General features: G+C 36.9%; 1 protein-coding gene across 1 annotated transcript in view; it reads right to left on the minus strand.

Annotated features, from left to right (window-relative positions):
• The window catches only part of DDX4 (DEAD-box helicase 4), a 77,431-nt gene that overhangs the window by 21,450 nt on the left and 34,369 nt on the right, over positions 1-21,612 (minus strand). The window contains exons 6-14 of the mRNA XM_082457618.1: positions 21,538-21,597; positions 17,305-17,410; positions 16,260-16,336; positions 15,147-15,194; positions 13,422-13,469; positions 12,062-12,109; positions 11,696-11,838; positions 10,904-11,056; positions 9,616-9,770 (exon numbers count right to left, since the gene is read on the minus strand). Coding sequence (XP_082313744.1) covers positions 9,616-9,770; positions 10,904-11,056; positions 11,696-11,838; positions 12,062-12,109; positions 13,422-13,469; positions 15,147-15,194; positions 16,260-16,336; positions 17,305-17,410; positions 21,538-21,597 — 838 coding nt within the window. The remainder of the gene's footprint in view (positions 1-9,615; positions 9,771-10,903; positions 11,057-11,695; positions 11,839-12,061; positions 12,110-13,421; positions 13,470-15,146; positions 15,195-16,259; positions 16,337-17,304; positions 17,411-21,537; positions 21,598-21,612) is intronic.

Genomic DNA, 21,612 nt, shown 5'->3' on the forward strand with positions numbered 1-21,612 from the left:
ACTGGCACTCAGGAGGATAAACTGATACAACACCTTTCACAATTTTAGTCTCTATTGAAATTTTAAAACATATCTTTTTCCCAGTAAATTCACATCTAGGAATTTTCCCTTCAGGTATGTCCCCACATATGGGTAAAGATGACTGTAAAATAATATTCACTACTAACATTATTTTTAGTATCAAAAGATTGAAACCTATCTAATTGTCTAACAATAAAAGACTTAAAATTATATCCCACCCATACAAAGGAATACTGTGCATTCATAAAAAGGAGTACAGTTCTAGAGTAAGCATTAGCGCCAACATACACCATTTTTAAAAAACACGGTGGCAACAAGCTTAGTATGCCACCATTTGTTGAGAGAATTAAAGTGCATACATGTGCACCAGCTATTTCTACAATAATTCACATAAACTGTTAATAGTGTGTAAACTCTGAGGAGGAGAATTAAAGATAAACATTGATACTTTTCAGTTTTTTGCCACAAAAATGTTCCAACAAATATCCATGTACTAATATTCATTTTGTGCATAATTATCTGAATTTATCATACATATGCTTTTGTTTTTTAAAAAAGAAAACTGTTATCTTTTACTTGATTTAAAAGCCTGAAGTTGGGACTTCCCTGGTGGCGCAGTGGTTAAGAATCTGCCTACCAATGCAGGGGACACGGGTTTGAGCCCTGGTCCGGGAAGATCCCACAGGCCACAGAGCAACTAAGCCCATGTGGCACAACTACTGAACCTGCGCTCTAGAGCCCGCGCACCACAACTACTGGAGCCTGCGCGCCTGGAGCCCGTGCTCCGCGAAAAGAGAAGCCACCGCGATAAGAAGCCCACACACCACAACAAAGAGTAGTCCCTGCTCGCCACAACTAGAGAAAGCCCACGTGCAGCAACGAAGACCCAACACAGCCAAAAATAAAATAAACAAATAAAATTTTTTAAAAATGTACTGGAGGAAGAGAGAAGATGGCCGAAGAGTAAGACGCGGAGATCACCTTCCTTCCCACAGATACAGTAGAAATACATCTACACGTGGAACTGCTCCTACAGAACACCCACTGAACGCTGGCAGAAAACGTCCGACCTCCAAAAAGGCAAGAAACTCCCCCCGTACTTGGGTAGGGCAAAAGAAAAAAGAAATAACAGAGACAAAAGAATAGGGACGGCACCTGCACCAGTGGGAGGGAGCTGTGAAGGAGGAAAGGTTTCCACGCACTAGGAAGCCCCTTCGCGGGCAGAGACTGCGGGTGGCAGAGGGGGGAAGCTTCAGAGCCACGGAGGTGAGCACAGCCACGGGGGTGCGGAGGGCAAAGCAGAGAGGTTCCCGCACGGAGGATCAGTGCTGACCAGCACTCACCAGCCCGAGAGGCTTGTCTGCTCACCCGCCGGGGCGGGCGGGGCTGGGAGCTGAGGCTCGGGCTTCCGTTGGATCGCAGGGAGAGGACTGGGGTTGGTGGCGTGAACACAGCCTGAAGGGGTTAGTGCACCACAGCTAGCCGGGAGGGAGTCCGGGGGAAAAAGTCTGCAGCTGCCGAAGAGGCAAGAGACTTTTTCTTGCCTCTTTGTTTCCTGGTGCGCGAGGAGAGGGGATTCAGAGCGCCGCCTAAACGAACTCCAGAGAAGGGCGCGAGCCGCGGCGATCAGCGCGGACCCCAGAGACGGGCGTGAGACGCTGGGGCTGCTGCTGCCGCCTCCAAAAACCCTGTGTGTCACTCTCCACACCGCCCCTCCCGGTAGCCTGTGCAGCCCGCCACTGCCAGGGTCCCGTGATCCGGGGACAACTTCCCCGGGAGAACGCACTGCGCACCTCAGGCTGGTGCAATGTCATGCCGGCCTCGGCCGCCGCAGGCTCGCCCCGCCTCCTCTGTACCCCTCCCTCCCCGCGGCCTGGGTGAGCCAGAGCCCCCGAAGCAGCTGCTCCTTTAACCCCGTCCTGTCTGGGCGGGGAATAGACGCCCTCAGGCGACCTACACGCAGAGGCGGGTCCAAATCCAAAGCTGAACCCCAGGAACTGTGCGAACAGGGAAGAGAAGGGGAAATCTCTCCCAGCAGCCTCAGAAGCAGCGGATTAAAACTCCACAAACAACTTGATGTGCCTGCATCTGTGGAATACCTGAATAGACAACGAATCATCCCAAATTCAGGAGGTGGACTTTGGGAGCAGGATATATTAATTTTTCCCCTTTTCCTTTTTTTTGTGAGTGTATATGTATATGCTTCTGGGTGAGATTTTGTCTGTATAGCTTTGCTTTACAATAGCTTTATTTTACTTCACTATATTATAGCCTCTTTCTTTCTATTTTTTCTCCCTTTTACTCTGAGCCGTGTGGACGAAAGGCTCTTGGTGCTCAAGCCAGGCATCAGGGCCATGCCTCTGAGGTGGGAGAGCCAACTTCAGGACACTGGTCCACAAGAGACCTCCCAGCTCCACGTAATACCAAATGGCAAAAATCTCTCAGAGATCTCCATCTCAACATCAAGACCCAGCTTCACTCAATGACCAGCAAGCTACAGTGCTGCACACCCTATGCCAAACAACTAGCAAGACAGGAACACAGCCCCATCCATTAGCAGAGAGGCTGCCTAAAATCATAATAAGGCCACAGACACCCCAAAATACACCACCAGACGTGGACGTGCCCACCAGAAAGACAAGATCCAGCCTTATCCACCAGAGCTCAGGCACTAGTTCCCTCCACCAGGAAGCCTACACAACCCACTGAACCAACCTTAGCCACTGGGGACAGATACCAAAAACAACGGGAACTACAAACCTGCAGCCTGTGAAAAGGAGACCCCAAACACAGTAAGATAAGCAAAATGAGACGACAGAAAAACACACAGCAGATGAAGAAGCAGGGTCAAAACACACCAGACTTAAGAAATGAAGAGGAAATAGGTAGTCTACCTGAAAAAGAATTCAGAATAATGATAGTAAACATGACCCAAAATCTTGGAAATAGAATAGACAAAATGCAAGAAACATTTAACAAGGACGTAGAAGAACTGAAGAGGAACCAAGCAACGATGAAAAACACAATAAATGAAATTAAAAATACTCTAGATGGGATCAATAGCAGAATAACTGAGGCAGAAGAAAGGATAAGTGACCTGGAAGATAAAATGGTGGAAATAACTACTACAGAGCAGGATAAAGAAAAAAGAATGAAAAGAACTGAGGACAGTCTCAGAGACCTCTGGGACAACATTAAACGCACCAACATTCGAATTATAGGGGTCCCAGAAGAAGAAGAGAAAAAGAAAGGGACTGAGAAAATATTTGAAGAGATTATAGTTGAAAACTTCCCTAATATGGGAAAGGAAATAGTTAATCAAGTCCTGGAAGCACAGAGAGTCCCATACAGGATAAATCTAAGGAGAAACACGCCAAGACACATATTAATCAAACTGTCAAAAATTAAATATAAGGAAAACATATTAAAGGCAGCAAGGGAAAAACAACAAATAACACACAAGGGAATCCCCATAAGGTTAACATCTGATCTTTCAGCAGAAACTCTGCAAGCCAGAAGGGAGTGGCAGGATATACTTAAAGTGATGAAGGAGAAAAACCTACAACCAAGATTACTCTACCCAGCAAGGATCTCATTCAGATTCGATGGAGAAATTAAAACCTTTACAGACAAGCAAAAGCTGAGAGAGTTCAGCACCACCAAACCAGCTTTACAACAAATGCTAAAGGAACTTCTCTAGGCAAGAAACACAAGAGAAGGAAAACACCTACAATAACAAACCCAAAACATTTAAGAAAATGGGAATAGGAACATACATTATCGATAATTACCTTGAATGTAAATGGATTAAATGCTCCCACCAAAAGACACAGGCTGGCTGAATGGATACAAAAACAAGACCCATATATATGTTGTCTACAAGAGACCCACTTCAGACCTAGACACACATACAGACTGAAAGTGAGGGGATGGAGAAAGATATTCCATGTAAATGGAAATCAAAAGAAAGCTGGAGTAGCAATTCTCATATCAGACAAAATAGACTTTAAAATAAAGACTATTACAAGAGACAAAGAAGGACACTATATAATGATCAAGGGATCGATCCAAGAGGAAGGTATAACAATTGTAAATATTTATGCACCCAACATAGGAGCACCTCAATACATAAGGCAAATACTAACAGCCATAAAAGGGGAAATCGACAGTAACACAATCATAGTAGGGGACTTTAACACCCCACTTTCACCAATGGACAGATCATCCAAAATGAAAATAAATAAGGAAACACAAGCTTTAAATGATACATTAAACAATATGGACTTAATTGATATTTATAGGACATTCCACCCAAAAACAACAGAATACACATTTTTCTCAAGTGCTCATGGAACATTCTCCAGGATAGATCATATCTTGGGTCACAAATCAAGCCTTGGTAAATTTAAGAAAATTGAAATCGTATCAAGTATCTTTTCCGACCACAACGTTATGAGACTAGATATCAATTACAGGAAAAGATCTGTAAAAAATACAAACACATGGAGGCTACACAATACATTACTTAATAACGAAGTGATTACTGAAGAAATCAAAGGGGAAATCAAAAAATACCTAGAAACAAATGACAATGGAGATACGACGACCCAAAACCTATGGGACGCAGCAAAAGCAGTGCTAAGAGGGAAGTTTATAGCAATACAAGCCTACCTCAAGAAACAGGAAACATCTCGAATAAACAACCTAACCTTGCACCTAAAGCAATTAGAGAAAGAAGAACAAAAAAACCCCAAAGCCAGCAGAAGGAAAGAAATTATAAAGATCAGGTCAGAAATAAATGAAAAAGAAATGAAGGAAACAATAGCAAAAATCAATGAAACTAAAAGCTGGTTCTTTGAGAAGATAAACAAAATTGATAAACCATTAGCCAGACTCATCAAGAGAAAAAGGGAGAAGACTCAGATCAATAGAATTAGAAATGAAAAAGGAGAAGTAACCACTGACACTGCAGAAATACAAAAGATCATGAGAGATTACTACAAGCAACTCTATGCCAATAAAATGGACAACCTGGAAGAAATGGACAGATTCTTAGAAATGCACAAACTGCCGAGACTGAACCAGGAAGAAATAGAAAATATGAACAGACCAATCACAAGCACTGAAATTGAAACTGTGATTAAAAACCTTCCAACAAACAAAAGCCCAGGACCAGATGGCTTCACAGGTGAATTCTAGCAAACATTTAGAGAAGAGCTAACACCTATCCTTCTCAAACTCTTCCAAAATATTGCAGAGGGAGGAACACTCCCAAACTCATTCTACGAGGCCACCATCACCCTGATACCAAAACCAGACAAAGATGTCACAAAGAAAGAAAACTACAGGCCAATATTACTGATGAACATAGATGCAAAAATCCTCAACAAAATACTAGCAAACAGAATCCAACAGCACATTAAAAGGATCATACACCATGATCAAGTGGGGTTTATCCCAGGAATGCAAGGATTCTTCAATATACGCAAATCAATCAATGTGATACACCATATTAACAAATTGAAGGAGAAAAACCATATGATCATCTCAATAGATGCAGAGAAAGCTTTCGACAAAATTCAACACCCATTTATGATAAAAGCCCTGCAGAAAGTAGGCATGGAGGGAACTTTCCTCAACATAATAAAGGCCATATATGACAAACCCACAGCCAACATTGTCCTCAATGGTGAAAAACTGAAACCATTTCCACTAAGATCAGGAACAAGACAAGGTTGCCCACTCTCACCACTATTATTCAACATAGTTTTGGAAGTGTTAGCCACAGCAATCAGAGAAGACAAAGAAATAAAAGGAATCCAAATCGGAAAAGAAGAAGTAAAGCTGTCACTGTTTGCAGATGACATGATACTATACATAGAGAATCCTAAAGATGCTACCAGAAAACTACTAGAGCTAATCAATGAATTTGGTAAAGTAGCAGGATACAAAATTAATGCACAGAAATCTCTTGCATTTCTATACACTAATGACGAAAAATCTGAAAGTGAAATTAAGAAAACACTCCCATTTACCATTGCAACAAAAAGAATAAAATATCTAGGAATAAACCTACCTAAGGAGACAAAAGACCTGTATGCAGAAAATTATAAGACACTGATGAAAGAAATTAAAGATGATACAAATAGATGGAGAGATATACCATGTTCCTGGATTGGAAGAATCAACATTGTGAAAATGACTCTACTACCCAAAGCAATCTACAGATTCAATGCAATCCCTATCAAACTACCACTGGCATTTTTCACAGAACTAGAACAAAAAATTTCACAATTTGTATGGAAACACAAAAGACCCCGAATAGCCAAAGCAATCTTGAGAATGAAAAATGGAGCTGGGGGAATCAGGCTCCCTGACTTCAGACTATATTACAAAGCTTCAGTAATCAAGACAGTTTGGTACTGGCACAAAAACAGAAATATAGATCAATGGAACAGGATAGAAAGCCCAGAGATAAACCCACACACATATGGTCACCTTACTTTGATAAAGGAGGCAAGCATATACAGTGGAGAAAAGACAGCCTCTTCAATAAGTAGTGCTGGGAAAATTGGACAGGTACATGTAAAAGTATGAAATTAGAACACTCCCTGACACCATGCACAAAAATAAACTCAAAATGGATTAAAGACCTAAGTGTAAGGGCAGACACTATCAAACTCTTAGAGGAAAACATAGGCAGAACACTCTATGACATACATCACAGCAAGATTCTTTTTGACCCAGCTCCCAGAGAAATGGAAATAAGAACACAAATAAACAAATGGGACCTAATGAAACTTAAAAGCTTTTGCACAGCAAAGGAAACCATAAACAAGACCAAAAGACAACCATCAGAATGGGAGAAAATATTTGCAAATGAAGCAACTGACAAAGGGTTAATCTCCAAGATTTACAAGCAGCTCATGCAGCTCAATAACAAAAAAACAAACAACCCAATCCAAAAATGGGCCGAAGACCTAAATAGACATTTCTCCAAAGAAGATATACAGATGGCCTACAGACACATGAAAGAATGCTCAACATCATTAATCATTAGAGAAATGCAAATCAAAACTACAATGAGATATCATCTCACACCGGTCAGAATGGCCATCATCAAAAAATCTAGAAACAATAAATGCTGGAGAGGGTGTGGAGGAAAGGGAACACTCTTGCACTGTTGGTGGGAATGTAAATTGATACAGCCACTATGGAGAACAGTATGGAGGTTCCTTAAAAAACTACAAATAGAACTACCATACGACCCAGCAATCCCAATACTGGGCATATACCCTGAGAAAACCATAGGTCAGAAAGAGTCATGTACCAAAATGTTCATTGCAGCTCTATTTACAATAGCCAGGACATGGAAGCAACCTAAATGTCCATCGACAGATGAATGGATAAAGAAGATGTGGCACATATATACAATGGAATATTACTCAGCCATAAAAAGAAATGAAATGGAGATATTTGTAGTGAGGTGGATGGAGTTAGAGTCTGTCATACAGAGTGAAGTAAGTCAGAAAGAGAAAAACAAATACAGTATGCTAACACATATATACGGAATCTAAGGGGAAAAAAAAAAAAAAAAAAAGGCCATGAAGAACCTAGTGGCAAGACGGGAATAAAGACACAGACCTACTAGAGAATGGACTTGAGGATATGGGGAGGGTGTGGGGTGAGATGTGACAGGGTAAGAGAGTGTCATGGACATATATACACGACCAAATGTAAAATAGATAACTAGTGGGAAGCAACCGCATAGCACAGGGAGATCAGCTCGGTGCTTTGTGACCACCTAGAGGGGTGGGATGGGGAGGGTGGGATGGGGAGGGTGGGAGGGAGGGAGATGCAAGAGGGAAGAGAAATGGGAACATATTGTATATGTATAACTGATTCACTTTGTTATAAAGCAGAAGCTAACACACCATTGTAAGGCAATTATACTTCAATAAAGATGTTTAAAAAAAAATGTACTGGAAAAGCTTTAAAAAAAAAAGTAAAAATAAAAGACTGAAGAGCAACATACTACATGGGGATCAGCAAGAAATAAACACTGGTATAAGCAATGTACACCTACTTTTTCCAAAAGATCTGTCAAGCTTGACATTAAAGGGATTTTAATAATTTTAATTTTTTCTACTCTCATTTTAAATAAACTGATTTATACAAAATAAAAGGTGAAGCTTCTATACAGAGAAAACTCTAAAAAATTGTAAAGAAAAACACTAATATCCCAATAGATAAACTGGTAGATAACAAATGCATAATTCACAAAGGAAAACGTATAAAGCGTTCAACCTCTCAATAACCAAATAAATGGAAAAAAAAAATGAAGATACCTGCGGTGGTTTTAAAATATGTACACAAATTCTTCAATACTCCTTCCTTTAAATATAGATCCTAACTCCGCTCCCCCATAGGTGTGTACAAGGCTGGCTTCATAGGTGTACAACCTGTGCAGTCATACAGGGTCCCAAGCTTAGAAGAGCCCTGTGCTTGGTTTAATGCTCTATATTTGCTGCTTAAAATTCATAGTTTTTTTAACAAAGGACCCTGCGTTTTCATTTTGCACTAGTTCTAGCAAATTATATAGCCAGTCCTGAGTATGGGCTAGACTTACTGACTTGCTTAGTAACAAACAGAATATGGCCAAAGTGACTGCAACTGTTTTATAAAAGTCACAGCAACCTCCTCCTTGCTCTTTCTCACTGACCACTCAATCTAAGGGAAGCCAGCTGTCATTTCCTAAGGACAATCAAGCATCCTTACACAGAGATCCAGTCAAACCTTCAGATGACTGCAATCCTAGCTGACATCTTGTCTGCAACCTCATAAGTGATCCCAAGTCAGAAACACCCAGCCAAACTGTTCCCCAATTCCTAACCCTCAGAAACTGTAAGATAATATTTATTGTTTTGAGCAACTAGGTTTTAAGGTAACCAGCAACAGATAACTAATACAATACCAAATACTGGCAAAGTGTATAGTGAAATTGGCATTCTCTTATACTGCTGGTAGAAGGCAAGCTTTAAAATAAGTCCATATTCTTTAACATTAAATTTATAAAAATCCACTCTAAGAAAATACTTAAAACATAAAAGTAGAAAAAATTTATATAGCAAGCTGTTCATTACAGCAAGAATTATTTTTATTTATAGTAGCTCCAAATTAGAAACAACCTAAATCACCCAAAATAGAGAAATAAAATACATACACATGGGCAATCTTAAAGTCATTAAAAGTTAGGTCTGATTGTTAAATAAGCAGTTATCCATTTTATTAAGTTACGTGTAAAAGAACAGAAAATTATTAGGAACACCCTAAGTTCATTTTTTAAACGTACATTTAAAAACTACCAGAAGACACACCAATATGTTCACTACTGTCTTATCTATTTCATTATCATCTAATTTTTAATAAGAATGTTTCTTTTTAAAATAAAGAGATCCCATAAGCAAGATTATGAAAAAGTAAACTTCAATCAATTACATGAGTGCATTCTTATTCATGCACTGAGTTCTTCCCAAAATAAGTAAGAAAATTCTCGAAAGAAAAACTTGTGAGTGGCATTCTAGATGTACTTACCCAAAAGAAAATTTTCTGGCTTCCAAATAGATCTGACTGATCAATTCTCGAGTTGGTGCGACAATAATACACTCTGGTTCCTGCAGCTCTTTAAAACGACTGGCAGTTACTCCATCACGCATCATATGAGCCAAAATTGGCAAGAGAAAAGCTGCCTAGAAGTTAAATTCCATAATTTACAGATGTATAGTGCATCATCCTTCTCCCTATGGCAACCTATTCCTCATGTCTTTATATCCTTTAGCTTATTCTTTCATCTTTTTGGTAAATTTAAGATGAGAAAGGAAAACAATTTTTATTTCCATGAGTTTTTAACATTTAGGTCTTCATGCTCATATTATACAACATAAAATGTCTGATAATGTTAATCTACCCTATGAAAATATCTTTTTTTTTAAAAAAAGCACAGCCATAGATTCTAAATAAACTTATTTTCAGAGGTTAATGCAGCATGCAGCATTCATTCTAAATGACTCCTTTTGGGGTAGAAATAAAATTATCAGAATGCATGACAAAAGTGGTCCACAAGCAGAGCAAAACTTGGGAAATCATTCATTTGGATTACTAAACATATCACCCTTATTAAAGTTACATGTGGCAAGAAAGTTTGTGCTATAAGTTTCCTCATTAAACAAATAAGACACTAAAATCTACCTCCAAAACCACATTTAAGTCACACAACAGCTGCTGTATTATACAACTCACTCATTTTCCCTTCAACTCTACTAGGGAGGCTTTTTAAGACTAATATAGTATGAACCAAGACTCTATGATCCTGGAAATGACAGTCTTTAATACTCATCTCATGGAACCCTATTTAATAGACAAACCCCACAGTTTAGTCCTAAGACCAACCTGGTCCCATCAGAGCTCTTTTAGAATTAGCATAACCTGAGGTCACTTCATACTAAGGACCAGGTACAATACCTACAGCTATTTCTCATTCTCTTGACTCCAAAACTGTATTCACTGTATTACATAAATTATTTTTTACCTTTCTCTGTGGCTTATAAACTTTGGTGCTTTGACCCTCAATCATTTTGTTTTAGATATTATGTTCCACAAAAAGAGCTGAACACACTTAGAGATTAAAAATCTATGAACTACTGGAGAAATAGTTCAAAATTCTTTCTTCAGAAGTACACAAACCTCAATAAAACCAGAAATCAGAAGCAAACACACATAAATATTTATGACAGTTCACTGAAATCTTCTACTTGGGAAGAACCAAAGTTCAAAAAGTAACAGTTGGAATATGGGGCAGAATACATGCAGGAAAGTGACTTACAGTCTTTCCAGACCCTGTCTGAGCACAAGCCATCAAATCTCTTCCTCCTAGTATAATAGGAATACTGTATTTTTGCACAGGAGTAAGCTTAGTATAACCAGCTTTAGCAATGTTGCTATTCAGTGTCTGACAAAGATTAGCTTCTTCAAAAGTCTAAAAAAAAGCAGGTGGCAGTGATTAAATTCCATATATCATATAAAGGTCATTCCATGAACATATTCTATTTGAATTAGTTTCAAGTTGTTAATTCCACTTTATATATACTATGTTAACTTCACAAATACGCCCCCACTCAAAAGTAATATCCAGAACCTGTATGTTATTACTTGATAGAATTAAGGAATATTCCGTACAGACAGTGGTTCTAGAAACTCTTTTCTGTCCCCTTAAAACCTGTGAGATACAAATAACTCTAATCAGTAAAAATGGTTCATTACCAACAAGGGACTCTGGGCTCCCCCACTCCTTAGAAAACCACTCCCCTAAGACACACTTTCTCACACACTTAGGAAGCAGAAATCTTGATCTCTAGGAAAAGTATCCTTTTTAGTAAATTTAAATAAAGTTCTCATCCTGGTTTGGGGAGGTGGGGAGGAAATATAGTACCCTCCCTTTCAACATAGCAATTAATTCTAATGTAGATGGTAGTCATGGTTCTAAATTTCCAACCTAAGACATTAGAGAATAAGATGAAAATTTTGTATTCTTTAATACCAACTTAAAGAAATGTACCAAATTTTTAAAAACCGAAGTTTGCTACACAGTCATTATAGAAACAATTATTACACTGACCAGAATTGCTGGTGGTACATCATGTCCAGATACTTCTACAAGAATAGTATCATATTTGTCAAAGTTTATGCCTGTCTGATAATGTGCAAAGATGGAGTCCTCATCCTCAGGTGGAGGAGGTGGTATGTAGGTCACTTTTGGTCCTTAGAATTTAAAAAGAAAATTTACATTACAAGGACTAGAATAAAAATAAGAGGGAAAACATACAAAAACTGACAAACTCAAATTTTAAATACTGTAGTAATTCCCAATGTTTACCATTAAAGTTTTCACTTCAAATTTTAAAAAGTTACCTGTTTTTAAATATTCTGTATTTGTATTAAAATGCAATATACACTCATGTGGATCACACAAAACTTAATATACCTTGAGTGTCACCGCTTTCTCTTCTTTCAGCTTCTGACTTCCAAGAATCTTAAAAGGAATCAAACCGAAAAACAGATAAATGTTTTTAAAAATCAAGGGGTGTAGTGAGGTGGATGGAGTTAGAGTCTGTCATACAGAGTGAAGTAAGTCAGAAACAGAAAAACAAATACAGTATGCTAACACATATATATGGAATCTAAGGGGAAAAAAAAAAAAGGTCATGAAGAACCTAGTGGCAAGACGGGAATAAAGACACAGACCTACTAGAGAATGGACTTGAGGATATGGGGAGGGGGAAGGGTAAGATGTGACAAAGTGAGAGAGTGGCATGGACATATATACACTACCAAACATAAAATAGCTAGTGGGAAGCAACTGCATAGCACAGGGAGATCAGCTCTGTGCTTTGTGACCACCTAGAGGGGTGGGATAGGGAGGGTGGGAGGGAGGGAGATGCAAGAGGGAAGAGATATGGGAACATATGTATATGTATAACTGATTCACTTTGTTATAAAGCAGAAACTAACACACCATTGTAAAGCAATTATACTCAAAAAAAAAAAAAGGTTGATACAACGTGCATATATAATGACCTCAATTTTTTAAATACATATATAGATTAGAAATAAGACTAGAAATGAATATATCAAACTATATGTAGTAATTATTTGTAGGTGATGAGATTACAAATTATGTTTTCTTCATGTCTTTATTTGCCTAAGAACACATTAATTTTACAATTAGGAAAATAAAAGTTTTTGAAAATTAATAGAAAAGTGGCTTGTATATTATCAGAAAGGAAGTTGACTGAAGTTGTTAAATTTTGAGAGTGAAAACATGTTTGGAATAACAGAAAAAGCCTTGAATTATTACCTAGTTTTTAATTTGCATCAACTAGACATTAATAAATAATAATACAAGGTGTGTGATATTATCTTCATTAACAATATTTCAATGCCCTTAACTGTATAATTAAGTTGAATGAAAATTCTAAATACATTATAGTTTATACAAATTATTTCCTGAACATATAATAGTTAATATTTTACATTTCACATATCTTTGAATAAAAACAGAAAAGTTTAAAGTACTAGATTTTACCCCCGCCAAAAACATTTTGTTCTCCTCCCAGTCTAACAAATTCAGCCAGCTTGATGATATGAATATATTACAGTGGTCTGAAAATATAGACTCTGCTACCTTACAAGATTTCTTAATTTATAAAATCTGACTTACTCCTTTAGCTGTTTGTAAACCTAATAAATATTCCATACTTATAAAAAAATTATATATATAAAAATCGAGGGGTAAAAGAATGCTCACTATAAAAATCAAATACCTTATCTAAAGTAAAACTTACTCTTTCCAGAGGCTGTAATTACTTCTTCATTTAAACCTTTGTAACCACCTATTAAAGAAATCCACAAGATACAGTCAAGATACAAGATACAAGACTATGCACATCTTTCTTTTCATTGCTTATCTTCAAAGAGAAAAAGTTCTAAAAATGCATAAAGTCCCTTGGTACAAATAATACTTGAGACAATTAAGATAAATAGAACCCTGCACATTTTGTTTCCTTAGCATTCAACATGCTGATTTTATGCAGATTACACTGTTATAACATATTAGTATTTTTTTGTTTAAACTGTTATGTCTCTTTCCTGATCCCTATATTCCTCAGCAAAGGAATATATTTTCTAAAAGGAACTAAAAATCCATCTTTGTTGGGATGTCCCCACTACAACCCATAGGTTCTATGATTTGCTAGGACTCAGAATATAGTCATAACCATGGTTGTGACTTATCACATAGAAAGGATAGGGAGCAAAATCAGCAAAGGAAAAAGGTGTACGGGGAAAAGTCCAGAGAAAACCAGGCACAAGCTTTCAAGAGCCTCTCCCACTGGTATCACACAGGACAAGTTGTGACAACATGCTGGAAATGCTGTCTACCAGAGAAGCCCATTAGAGATTCAATATCCAGGGTTCTTATGAGGTGCTGATAATGCAGGAACCTTCTGCCTGGCATGTACCAAACTTCCAGACTCCCAGAAGCAAAGCAGGTATTCAGCATAAGCCACACAGTTGTACAAACTGTTTAGGCACAGTGAGCCACTCACACCAGTGAAGAGTGGTGAGAACCCTCCCTAAATCCACGTTCTCAGAAGCCAGGTAAGGGCCAACCTTATAAGCAGGACTTTCAAAGAACAGCAGTCAGGTCTGCCGTGTTGACTCTTTTCTATACACTATCTTTCTGATCTTTAGACAAGGAGTCATCTATTGTGCCACTTTCAGGTACTATCACAAAAAAAGAACAAGGACTGCATTAGATTTGAAAGGCTAACTAGATATAGCAGTTTTACATGTGAGCTAATTTTCTTGTCCTGTATGTCCACAGGTCTTGAAATCCTTTTTCAAACAACATCTGAGCATTTGTAAAAGATACGGTTTAGCCATTAATAATCTTTTTCTATAGTGAAGAATCCAAGAATCCAAAGGAAGGAAGTGGGGACTAATAATGATCACTAAGAATTTTTCAGAGACATCAAACTAGCTTTATTGTTTTACTAGTCTGGAAAACATTTCAACTTTTATGTGACATTTAGATATTTTTAACTCTGAAATTTTTTTTCATAGTATAAAATCATCTATACTGAACTTTCTTTATCCCCTATACCAAGCCAAATAACTATCTCATAAGAAAAAACATTATTTTAATAAGAATTTGTACATATAGATTACATCTCAATCTTTAACATCTGCATGGTATCTCCCATTTTATGGTTATATCATTTATTACACAGACTCATGAATTTTTAGGTGATTTTCAGTTTTTACTTATTATAAATGAAGCTTCAGTGAACACACTTTTACATGTATTGAGCAAATACACCTACAGTATGTAATTCCTATAACGGAATCGTTGGATTAAAGAGTAGTAGTAAACAACTCCTCGAAACTGGCTGTGCAAGTGCATACTCCACAAAGTGTATAAAAGCAGCAACAGTTACCTTTAACTTCAAAAATTAAGCTTGGATTACAGTAATTTTAACCACTTATAGGTAAACCAGATAAGAACTCACCTCGTCCACTTCCACTACCACTTCTGCTTTGATAAGTGTCACCCTTACCTGTAAGGCATTGTTTTACAGAAGATTTAGAGAAATCACAGCTCCTCCTCAAGCATATAAACCATATAGCTATTTCTTTTCATATACTGAGTAATTACTCAGGATTCTAGTCCCTTAATCCAACCATCTCTTAATTCTATACTTAAACCTTTTTCTCATTTGAACATTTTGTTTAAAGACTTCATTTTTTTTTTAGGGCAGTTTTAGGTTCACAGAAAAATTAAGCAGAAAGTACAGAGACTTCCCATATATCTCCTGTCCCCACACCTGCAGAGCCTCCCCCCATTATCAACATCCTCCACCAAAGAGGTAATTTGTTACAATTGATGAATCTACAATGACACATCATAATCACCCAAAGTCCATCATTTACATTACAGTTCACTCCTGGTATTATACATTCTTTATGTTTGGACAAATGTATAATGGCATGTCTCCACCATTACAGTATCATACAAAGTAACTTCACTGCCCTAAAAATCCTCAGTGCTCTGCCTATTCATCCCTTCCTCCAACCCCTAGCAACCACCTATTTTTTTCACCCTTCTTCTTATAGTTTTGCCTTTTCCTGAATGTCATATAGTTGGAATCATACAGTATGTAGCCTTTTCAGATTGGCTTCTTTCACTCAGTAATACACATTTAAGGTTCCTCTATGTCTTTTCATACCTTAATAGCTCACTTCTTTTTAGTACCACAGTTTATTTATCCACATTTGAACATTTTTCGTCAATAATTATGTTCCATTTTTTCACTTTCTCCTCAAATCCCCTAACTCAGAATCCTTTCTTTGAAATCAAAGCAAACTTCATTTTCCTTCTTCCAATTAAAAGTATAATTTATAACTCAAATTAACTGGTAGATAAGAGAGAAGAAATAATTCACAGAGCACAAACTTTATAAGGGAGGCAAAACTGTCCATGTATTTTTGCCTACAAATCTAAAAAGCAGAGAAAATCATGAGCCAATCTAGTACACTTAAACATATATATATTAGGTTTATTAATCCTAGAGCTAAAAGCAAATGTGAATGATTAATATTCAGTAATAAATTCTATTTCTCACCTACACCACTTAATGCTGATCTTCTAGAGCCAAAAATGCCACCAGCGCGCTGGGTCCCTTCATCTTGTTCATATTTGCTATCTAGATTTACAGATAATAAATTTAGATTATGTTACTTTTAAGAAGCTTTTAGATATGCAGCAAAGAGAAAAAAAATCAACTTATGGTGCCATAAGTTAAAAAGATGCAGGATAAAATAATTTAAATTTAACAGGAATTACAGTATTTTTCTAAGAAGCACACAAAAGGATTTCTCCACAAATTATTTCCTTCAATAACAAATTATTTCCTCAAAATTTTTATTTTAGTAAAATTATTTTATAAAAGTAGTTAGGGTCAATACTACATCAAAATACGATATAAGCAAAAGTTAAATTACCTCTGAAAAATAGCATGGTTACTGCCCCCAGAAATTTCACATTACATAATCTCACTGCTTATTCTCCAGAAAAGCACCCCTTGCACCCACAGTTCCCAAATCAAACTTTATCAGTCCTGAACAGCAACCCTCCAGATCCCTTCACTTTTTCAAAAGTGACAATTCACTAATCCACTACGCATCTATTAACTCATTATTACAATTTATGTTTTTAGCTTCCACTATTCTGTCCTCCTCTGTTAAGAGACGCATGCATTCCAACAGTGACTTCAGAAGACAATACCTTAGCACCAAGGAATGACGACTGGTAGAATTTAGGTAGAAAGCCACATTGGTATAAAAGAGGTATAATGGGAGGCAGAGCCATAGAGAAGGCCACCTATTTGTAAGGTCAGCCATCTTTATCAAAGCTCTAAAATGCTTCACAGTATGTAATATTAAAGAACTGAGTCACCCACACTGCTAAAAAGATTCATATATTCCCACTTAACCTGTAAGGAATTACATGTGTCTAAAAAATAATATTTTATACAATATAAGTGATTATGTACCAACCACACTATGCTTAACTATTCTCATATAGTCATCATAACAACCTTATATAATAAGTATTATTTTTTATCATTTCTTTCATAATAAATGAACACACTATTTGCAATCCACTACTAACTTGGACTTCCTAGACCAAATCCTCCACGGCAACCTCGGTAACTACCTCTTCCACCTCTTCTGAATGACCCTGAAGCTTCTGAATCATTTCCATCTTGATAGCCTATAATATTAAAACATACACACAAAAACAACACAAAACAACAACAAAGAAATCTTGGGGACATGGTGGCCAAGTTTATTTAAGTCTTGCATAATTCAATGACTTTAATATTTTAAGCCATTAACAGATAGTTACTAAAGAGAAATGCTGTATTTGACCTATAAATGTTCAACTTCATTAGTATAAATAGATATAGCTATAGTATTTTAAAAACCTGCTACTTGTTTTGGGAATAAAAACTAAAAATGACTAAAAGGAAAAAATGACAGTTGTAAAACACTAAAAGTTGCCACAACTGCACCATTAACAGGATTTCCACAATCCATGGAAAGAAAAGGTACTTACCATAAGTTTAGTGAGGTTACTGAACCTTCAATATACAAAAGTTAATTGTATTTCTATACACTAGCAAACAAAATGAAAATTATTAAATGATATGTATCACTGATATCAATGAAAATGGCAAAGTAAGGGACTCCAAATGCTGCTACTCCAAAGAAGAAAAAAAATTGACAACACTGTCAGAATTAACATTTTCCAAACTGAAAATTAATCAAGGACTTGCACCAACCCAAGGAACATTTTTTTTTTAAAAAAAGGCTGGTCCTTGGTAAGAGCAGTGATTTTGTGGCATATTTTAACTTACCCCAGTCCCATTCCCTGACAATTCCACTTCTAGACATATACCCCAAAAATGCAAAAACAGTGACTCAAACAGATAACTGTATATTAATGTTCACAGAAACATTATTCAAAACAGCCAAAAGTAGTAAGAAACCCAAGTGTACATCAACAGATGAATGGATTTTAAAAAGTACACATAAAATGGAATAGTAGTATTCAGCCATAAAAAGGAATGTAGTTCTGATACATGCAACAACCTGAACACTGAAAATTTTAGGCTAAGTGAATTAAGCCAAACATAAAAGAGCAAATACTGTATGATTCCAATTGTATGAAATATCTAGACATAGACAAATTGATGAAGTACAGAGAATAGAGGGTACCAGAGACTGAGAGGAAGAGAAGGAAACTAAATGGACGTAAGTTTCTGCATGGGTGATGAAGAAGTTTTGCAAATAGATAGTGGTGATAATTGCACAACACTTCAGAAGTACTCAATGCCACTGAATTATACACATATAGTTAAAATGACAAATTTTATGTTGAGTTATTTTACCATAATAAAAAAGCAGAAAATTTCCCAAATTTGATGAAAAATATTAATCTACACATCCAAGAAGCTTAATAAACTGCAAGTTGGATAAATTTAAAGATATCTAGACCTACACATGTCCATATAAAACATGAACAAATGGTGCTGGGACAATTGGTTATTCACACACTAAAGAATTAAGTTGGGCCCCTATCTCACACCATATACAAAAATGAACTCAAATGGATCAATGACTTAAATGTAAGAGTACAGTGAAAGCGATAAAATTCTTAGAAGGAAACACAGGTGAAAATCTGCATGACCTTGAAACAGGCAAAGGGTTTCTAGATATGACATTAAGAGCACAAGCAACTTTGGATCAAAATTTTAAACTTTTGTGCTTCAAAGGACACCATCAAGAAAGTGAAAAAACAACCCACAGAAAAGGAGAAAATATTTGCAAATCATATATCTGTTAACACTTGTATCAAGAATATATAAAGAATTCTTAAAACAAAAAGATCAATAACCCTATTTTTTAAATGGGCAAAGGATCTGAATAGACATTTCTCCAAAGAATATATACAAATGGCCAATACACACATGAAAAGCTGCTCAACATCATAGTCATCAGGAAATGCAAAGCAAAACCACAAAGATACAAGGATATGTTGTAAAACACAAGAAATATAGCCAATATTTTATAGTAACTATAAATGGTGTATAACCTTTAAAAATTATGAATCACTATGTTGTGCACCTGTAACTTACATAATATTGTCCATCAACTATATCAACTATTGAATTTATAACTCAATGATAAAAAATCATAATGAGATACCACTTTACATCCATTAGAATAGCTACAATCAAAAAGACAAACAGTAACAAGTGTCACCAAAAGAAATGTACTAGAATGTTCATAGCAGCAGTTTCAAAACAGCCCAAAACTGCAAGAAATCCAAATATCTATCATTAGCAGAACAGTAGAACAAAAGAACACTACAGAGCAATGATAATGATCTACAACTGCAACCAACAATAAGAATGAATCTCACAATTAGATTAAGAGGAAGCCAGACACAAAAGAGTACATATTGTATGATTCCATTTATGTTAAGTACAAAATTTTAAAAAAGTCTATGCTGCTAGAAGTCAGAATAGAGATTAACTGGGGGAGGGGGGTGTTAATGACTAAAAATGAGCATGAAAGGGGCTTTTGAGGAGCTAGTAATTTCTATTCCTTGATCTGGATGCTTGTGAAAACACAGAACCCAGGTGTATTCAGTTACTGAAAAATCCCTGAGCTATATACATTTATGATATAAGCACCTGCCTGTTGCTATATCATGTCACACTTCAACATAAACTTAGGTACAGTTATATTTACACACACATTTATATTTACTGAGTAACCACTATATGCAAATTTCCTACCCTCAAATGTATACAACTAAAGAAAACAGCAATCAGGGACACCCTGAAAAATGACTGTTCCTGCTAGTCACCCTACACTAGTCAATAAGCCAGGATCAAGCACATAGAGCTGCAACTGGCTTTTTTTTTTTAACTGTTGAGTTTTTTTTTTTTAATTTATTTTATCCATTTATTTAATTTTTGGCTGCATTGGGTCTTCGCTGCTGCACGCGGGTTTTCCTCTAGTTGCTGAGAGCGGGGTCTACTCTTTGTTGTGGTGCGCAGGCTTCTCATTGTGGTGGCTTCTCTTGTTGTGGAACACGGGCTTTAGGCGCGTGGGCTTCAGTAGTTGTGGCACACGGGCTTCAGTAGTTGTGGCTCGCGGGCTCTAGAGCGCAGGCTCAGTAGTTGTGGCGCACGGGCTTAGTTGCTCCGCGGCATGTGAGATCTTCCCAGACCAGGGCTCGAACCCATGTCCCTGCATTGGCAGGCGGACTCTTAACCACTGCGCCACCAGGGAAGCCCTGCAACTGGCTTTTGACTGCTTCACTTAAATATAAATTAAATTGATTTAAAGAAAATTTAATAGTAAGGAAGATAGTCACTGTTCTGCAGAAAACCAAAAATTTTAAAATAAGAGCTATGTTTAGGAACATTAGTGTCAAAACTACTTCTTAAAGGGGGGAGGAGAGCAATGTTAAAAAAGGAGTCTTTTTCTTAAATTTCCTCCCCATCATTGTTTGGTCCCCTGCAATTGTCATAAAAAGACTCAACTTATGAGACAAATAAGCCATACCTCATTCACCACCAAATTCCTCCCCACCTCACAACTCAACCAAAGCTATACTGAAATCCACAGCAAGTTTCAGCTTCACTAGGAGGGCCTGCTATTTAATGATTTATTCAGTGAGCCAAACATCTAATAGGCAAGGGAAAAGGATACCCCCAAGTTGCAGCAAAAACAATGATATATCTGATTACCATGCAGTTCCAAAAACTAAACTCTTTTATCATAAATATATTTGCACACCTGTAGCAATTTTATAAGTTCACTGTGGTTTTTTGTGAGTTTTGCTGTTGCTATTTTAACGAATCTGCCCATAGATAACCCAGAATTGAGCATAACTTTTATACTATCTCACCTCAAGTTCATTAGGGGGAGGACCAGCAGAGTATGGTAGAGTACTTCTAGACTTGAACAAAAAGTAGTCTACGATTTCTTACCTTCCCCATATCTCCAATGATCCTACTCAAAGACAAAGACATCCCAGTTCATCTACACTGTGACTGACCAAGATTCACACAGTCCCCCTCTGTACTTCATAGCACACTCTGGAGGTCTTAGGAAAAAAAAATCCAGTGACATTAGAAAGCAGAAGGAGGGACACCTACTGAATATTAATTCAAATATTAACAGCATAAAACATATGCCAAAGTATTTTTCTTTAAAGGTTTTCACCACCAGAATTTTTCTTTCTTTCAGCTCTTCCAAAATCAGGTTTTCAGTTTCATATCTCTGTCTTAAGTACAAATTGTTCCAAAACGTGGTCCTTACCGTCTCTCTTGGAAAACCCTCTGTTCCGTGTTTGATTATCTTCACGGTCATTACTAGACTCTTGAATAAAAATTT

Source organism: Balaenoptera physalus (assembly GCF_965194825.1).
Source record: "Balaenoptera physalus genome assembly, chromosome: 3".
NCBI lineage: Eukaryota > Metazoa > Chordata > Mammalia > Artiodactyla > Balaenopteridae > Balaenoptera > Balaenoptera physalus.